Source organism: Leptodactylus fuscus, chromosome 8, assembly GCF_031893055.1.
Source record: "Leptodactylus fuscus isolate aLepFus1 chromosome 8, aLepFus1.hap2, whole genome shotgun sequence".
NCBI classification, from domain to species: Eukaryota; Metazoa; Chordata; class Amphibia; order Anura; family Leptodactylidae; genus Leptodactylus; species Leptodactylus fuscus.
In genome coordinates this window covers 28,257,303-28,264,005 of record NC_134272.1, presented here as the reverse complement: position 1 = coordinate 28,264,005, position 6,703 = coordinate 28,257,303, and the positions used below count along the sequence as shown (strand labels likewise).

Here is a 6,703-nt window from a genome sequence, read left to right as displayed (position 1 = left end):
AGCAGAGCCAGCGCTGATTGGCCGAATTCCGTACTCTGGCCAATCAGCACTGGCTAATGCATTGTATTGGCGTGATGAAGCAGTGCTGAATGAGTGTGCTTAGCACACACATTCAGCTCTACTTCATCGGGCTAATAGAATGCATTGGCCAATCAGCGCTGGCCAATGCATTCTATTAGCGTGAACTGAGTTTGCACAGGGGTTCTAGTGCACCCTCGGCTCTGCTACATCAGATTGCTACATCTGATGTAGCAGTGCCGAGTGTGCATCAGATGTGTAGTTGAGCAAAACTGACTCAGCACTGCTAAGTCTGCATTCGCATAGGAATGCATTGGCCAGCCTTCGGCCAATCAGCGCTGGCTCTGCCGGAGGAGGCGGAGTCTAAGGTCGGACCTGAATGGAGACTGGTGTGGAGCTATCTTAGACTCCGCCTCCTCCAGCAGAGCCAGCGCTGATTGGTCGAGTTCCGTACTCTGGCCAATCAGCACTGGCCAATGCATTTCTATGGGGAAAAGTTAGCTTGCGAAAATCGCAAACTGACAGGGATTTCCATGAAATAAAGTGACTTTTATGCCCCCAGACATGCTTCCCCTGCTGTCCCAGTGTCATTCCAGGGTGTTGGTATCATTTCCTGGGGTGTCATAGTGGACTTGGTGACCCTCCAGACACGAATTTGGGTTTCCCCCTTAACGAGTTTATGTTCCCCATAGACTATAATGGGGTTCGAAACCCATTCGAACACTCGAACAGTGAGCGGCTGTTCGAATCGAATTTCGAACCTCGAACATTTTAGTGTTCGCTCATCTCTAGCAACTACCTGGGGACTATCTATCATGATATATCCATTATTTTGTGATATTTAATGTCTGTACCTACCACAAGTACACCTAGAACTCCATACTCTCCATCCATCCATCATAGTTGTGACTCGTTCCTCTTCATGTTATAGTTGCCTCCCCCATCCTATATCATTTCTCACAGTAAGTAGAGAACAGCTAGATGAGTGTAAGAATCCTATTCCTTCTTCTGGACAAAAATACGGTTCACCACACCTCATATGAACATCCTCTGGCACCATATATGACCCATGTTATCTGTTACATGTTCTGAAATATCTTTAGTCTTATTGCTGGTCATGTGACACAACTGAGGACCAGAAGGGATTGGCTTTCTCACTAACACCACCACCCGTAAGGGCATTAACTCCATTACAATTCGTATCATGTACCTATCTAACATTTGTCAGAGAGATTCTTTCAATAAAAAAAAATCACAATAAATGCATAACGCAAAATTATAATACCTGGAACCCTTTATTAAATCCCAAAACTGTCTTAATTTTTCTATAATAGGCAATATTGCTTCAGTCTACTTTCCACACCGAGCTTCGATCGTCTGAGACACTCATCCGGGAGCAGAGGGCCGTACATAGAGTAGTCAGGAAAGCTTGAAGTGTAGTGGAGAAGTCACAGTATTTCTGGTACATTACCTTGCAATTTTTAGCAGTTTTCTTCTTTGCAGACTATCTGTAGTTTGTATTTTTTTCTGCACTAAGACCATGCAGGACATATATAGAGAAGTCCTGAGATCTACCGATGTGAATAAAGTAGTTTGGTAGTGATAGCAAACTCCCATATAGCCTAAGCCAGTATTTCTGCTGCTATCACCCTCTTCCTCTGCTCACTCCTCTTCCGCCCCTCTCTGTAAATTTCTATAGAGACAAGTTATGCAGAGCAATGGTCAAATGTAGCTTCCCCTATATTCCTATGTAATTATTGGAAGGGCTCAATGCTCAGTGTTCTTTGCCACATATGAAGATGGTTTTGCTTGGAATGAGTGTACTGGAAGGAGCGTAAACCATCTTGTTGATTTTTACTGGTCTTCAGAAGGTGCAAATTCATGTTGTGAATGGGAAATACTAGATCTGTATACCGTATATACTCGAGTATAAGCCGACCCGAATATAAGCCAAGGCCTCTAATTTTACCACAAAGAACTGGGAAAACTTATTGACTCGAGTATAAGCCGAGGGGGGAAATGCAGCAGCTACTGGAAAATTTCAAAAATTAAAATGGTCAGAGTTTTTGGGCGCAGTAGTTACTGGGTGCTGGGGAAGGGGAGGGGGTGTTTTGGTTGCCTGTCTGTCCCTTCCCTGAGCTTGAGGACTGTTTTTTCTTCCCCCACTTGGAATTCAGTCTGGCTGTATATAGGGGGATCTGCAGTGCTCCTATTAACCCCTTCCCGACGGAACAGGAGCACTGCAGATCCCCTATATTCAGTAGACCGGGCACTTTCAGACACAGCGATACCTAATGTGTATGTGTGTCACAGTCATTTTCTACTTTTATATGTATTCTAGGGAAAGGAGGGATTTACAACTTTTATTTTTTTTAAATCTTCTTTTTTTTTTTTTGCACTATTTTATGGGAGATTCTATACATTGATATTGTGGCTGGTCATAGACCCCCCCCCCACCTTAAAAAAAAATATATATTTTTTTTGCCGACTCGAGTATAAGCCGAGGGGGGCTTTTTCAGCACAAAAACTGTGCTGAATAATTCGGCTTATACTCGAGTATATACGGTATTCCTCCCTCAATTATTATTTAGAGGTGGGGAACATTTTGTGCCATCCTTGTCTCACCTTTGTTGATGTTTTTCTTGAACCATAACTTTCTTAGTGAAAAAACTCGGAAAAAAAAATGGAAAAGAAGAAAAACAGTTGAAGGTATAAACGTGTGAAAAATGAATGATTTTAAGCAAAAGTAAAGGATATCAAGTGTCATTTTACTAGGTATTTCATCACTTCAATGACAGAGAACAAAGCAACTCTCCCACTGCTGCTTACAGAACAGAAACATGTGTTTTACAGCACTGTCGCTGAGGTTTAAGCATTAACAACTTTTTGATGCATTTGTAATATTATATATTTTTATTGCATTTTTAAAGTTTTACTTTCAAACACATACCTTTAAATAAAAGTTATCCACCATGCGGCCAGAACAAAAAAGCAGAGACTAAGAAAAAAAAAAAAACATAAATCAAGAATAAACACAAGAAAAATAAAAGAAACATGGAAAAAAAAAATAACCACTCCATGAGAGCAGGCAGTCTGTTGAGGAGGAAACCTAAAGCTTCTCACTGCAAAGTGGTATTAATACCTAGCCCAGTCTTTTCTGTAAGGAATTCATTTCACAGTCTCTTATGTTAGGAATGAAATGTTTGCTTCCCATGCATCATCAGTACGTATGCATGAATGTGTGCACACACTATACGTACAGTATGTATACCACACAGGCACACATATCTATGCATGTATATACACATATGCATATACCAATACACATATATGTATACTTAGATATATAAATACTTTCCTTCATTGATTTTATCAATCTTGAGGTCCTGTAATTGACGTAAATTATCACCGTAAGTGCAAGATGATTGAAGATATAGTTTTATACCAGTTCTCTTCCAGTCGGATGTCAGTACACTCAAGTGTCAAGGCAAGTTTTCAAGAGAGCAATACCAAAAACTCTTGTGTTCCCCACTCTGGCGGCAGAGATAGAACGTTACAAGTAATAAAAGTGATTTTCTCTTGCACATCTGTATTGCTGTTGTTGTTTATGATGGCGATACGTTTTATTATCTCTGGTCCACCTCGGATAAATTAGCTTTGCCATTTCCACTGCCTTCCTCGCTCTGTTCTACTGTGTACATTTCCTCCATGCCTTCTTCGCTATCGTTCTCCTCTGATTCTGTCAGAAGCTCCTCGTCTTTGTACTCTGCCACATCCACTGCTATGCCCAGATGCTCTTTGAGTATTCCGTGGTGCTTGACGTGATAACGTTGGTTCTGGAAAAATTTAATGATGGTGTGCTTGGGCAGATCCAGCTGAGCTGACAGTGTGTGGATGGCTTCTTGGTCTGGGTAGAGGCCCACATCGTGGATGAAACTTTGTAGGATGCCTAATGCTTCTAATGAGATTTTGGTTCGAGACCTTGGCTTTTTGGTGCAGCTGTCTTCTGATGGAGGTGGAACTGGTGGGGCTTCATCTTTTGGAGGTGAGCTCTCTTTGGCTTGCTGAGCTTGTTGTCCAAGTAGTACCTGTTAAAAGAAGATATAGTTTTAATTTTAGACTATAAGGCACATATGTATATATATACATTTATCTTAAAACAACATCACAAGGGTTGTCCAGTTAACTGAAATTTTAATACGGTATATTTTACTGATGCCTAGCTGCTCTCCTGCTTCAACTTTCTGGGTCCCTCACTGGTCTTGGTAACGTGTTCTACAGGATCAATTGACGTGTGACCACTCAGGCCCATCACAAACTGTAGGGGTAACCTCCTCCGTCTACTATGGTCACATGTCCATTTCCAAACACCATATCTAGAAGTCACCAAGGAAGAAGGGTGCAAAGAAGTCGAAAGTAACATATTACTGATTTTTATTTTATACTATTCTCCTAAGCTTTTGGTTTTAAAAAAAAGTTGAACCCCCTTTAAAGAGGCTCTATCAGCAAAATCATGCTGATAGAGCCCCACATATGCGTGAATAGCCTTTAAAAAGGCTATTCAGGCACCGTAAAAGTTATATTAAACTATCCCCCCGTTTTAAAATAATACCCTAAAAAAGAATGTGATCTACTTACCGAACGTGCACGCTGGGCGCCGTCCTCTTCTTCCCCGCCTCTTCTTTCTCCGATGTCCTCCGGTCCCGTCCTCCTCCGGCGCTCGCAAACGGACTTTGATGAAAAAAAATGAACTGGGCGCATGCGCAGTAGCTGTAGTAGAAGCCGCGTGCTACTGCGCATGCGCCCAGGTAATTTTTTTTAATCAATGTCCGTTCGCGAGCGCCGGAGGAGGACGGGACCGGAGGACATCGGAGGAAGAAGAGGCGGGGAAGAAGATGAAGACACACCCTGAATGCCCGCCCAGTGTGCACGATGGGTAAGTAGATCACATTCTTTTTTAGGGTTTTATTTTAAAACTGGGGGGTAGTTTAATATAACTTTTACGGTGCCTGAATAGCCTTTTTAAAGGCTATTCACGCATATGTGGGTCTCTATCAGCATGATTTTGCTGATAGAGCCCCTTTAAAGTACATGTGTATATATAGATTATTAGCGAGTTTTATCGACTTACATGATCTTGCCTCGTTTTTTTCGCCGACAAATACCTTGTATGATCTAATTGCTTTTTTTCCCCTGAACTACTGTTTCCTTGAGAGTCTAGAACTGAGGCATTCCAGTAGAGCGGAGCACATAAAAACCTTCTTGCCAGTGAAGTATTGTGCTCAGTCCCTGATATAATCAACCACTATTAATAAAACATGTGAGTAGGAAAGAGTATCGGCTTGTTTGCTAAAAGTTGACTACATTAGATAAAGCGTCTCGCCTTCAATCTCTGTGTGTTCAAATATGTTTTGAAGGGGAGAATGGAAACCAGCTGGAACCCATGTGTAAAATATAATGGTCACTGCCTGCAGGGAAGGAAGTGAGATATTGAATGAACGAGTTTAGGAAAGTATATAATGTAGTGTATCATTATGGCAGTGATCTGGATTACATGTAATAAGCACTAGTTTAGTGGTATTTTTCTATCAGACAAGGAATTAATAAGGAGCTTGAAGGGGTTACTGACACATTGTGTGACCAAACCCTTTGAGATATTTCCCATTGTTTCCTTGGGAGCATTTGAGTACAGTTCAGGTGACCAAGAATGTGCGTGTCCACCGAAACCAATGTCTGGAAAGCTTTTAGTTTTGCGAGTCCTAAATTGTACTTGGTTTTGGCTAGACATCAATCCTAAATGGTCATTCCCAAACAGATTTTGTCTACAATGACACACGTCATGGTGGTCGTCTGGTGAAATATGCCACCCTCAATAAAAACAGGAACCAGAGCCTGTTGTCATTTTTGTGTATAATGGAAGTAAAGCCACATAATGGTTTTACTTTTAGGCGGAAGACTTTGTGGATAGGGAACATTGAACGATTCTCATGGCGATACTACAGAATAGCAGCAATGTGTACCCAAGGAACAAGAGTTTGGAGCAATGCAAAATGCTGCAACACCAAACACATCCTATGGACGCTGGGCATTATAGTGTTAATGCTGAAAAATGTCTGTAAATGGAGCCTGCTATATTACACACGAGGTTCAATCTGCAGACAACATGTCATAGAGTAAGAAGAGCTGAATGGACTATATATAATGTTGTAAGAAAATATTCTGCAAGATTCAACTTGTATGTTATTTATTGACATCATCCACTTTTTTGGGTGATAGGTGGTCCTTGCCACTAACTGGTCCTTAAACAGAATTGCTGTCAATCACTGATAATCCCGCCCACTGGACTCTTACAACTTTTGCTGAATAAATGAGTTGTGCTGCACATTTTTCTACAAGGCTATTTATCAATCTTCTTATGTATTTCCAATTTTGATTTGACAGGTTTACAAATGTAATCGATGGACTTATTGATATAGAGTATATATAGTAGCATGAAGACGTGCAGGTGTAGAAAGCGCCACATCTGCGAGAAGAGCGACTCCTTATCCAGACCAGATCTAATGTGGCACATACTGGCCACCTTCCAGACCAACCCATAAAGGTCTACTTTTAATGTCGATGAAGCTTCACGATATCTTATCAATCACCATAACTGCAAAAATTTTCTGTTGCTCAATATTCATTG

The 6,703-nt window shown here is 41.2% G+C and overlaps 1 protein-coding gene across 2 annotated transcripts in view; it reads right to left on the bottom strand.

Annotated features, from left to right (window-relative positions):
* Window positions 1-3,025: 3,025 nt before the first annotated feature.
* SATB2 (SATB homeobox 2) overlaps window positions 3,026-6,703 on the bottom strand; it is a 133,072-nt gene continuing 129,394 nt past the window's right edge. For both annotated transcript variants that reach the window (XM_075284992.1, XM_075284993.1), the window contains one exon: window positions 3,026-4,106. In XM_075284992.1, coding sequence (XP_075141093.1) covers window positions 3,645-4,106 — 462 coding nt within the window. In that variant the 3' untranslated portion in view covers window positions 3,026-3,644. The remainder of the gene's footprint in view (window positions 4,107-6,703) is intronic.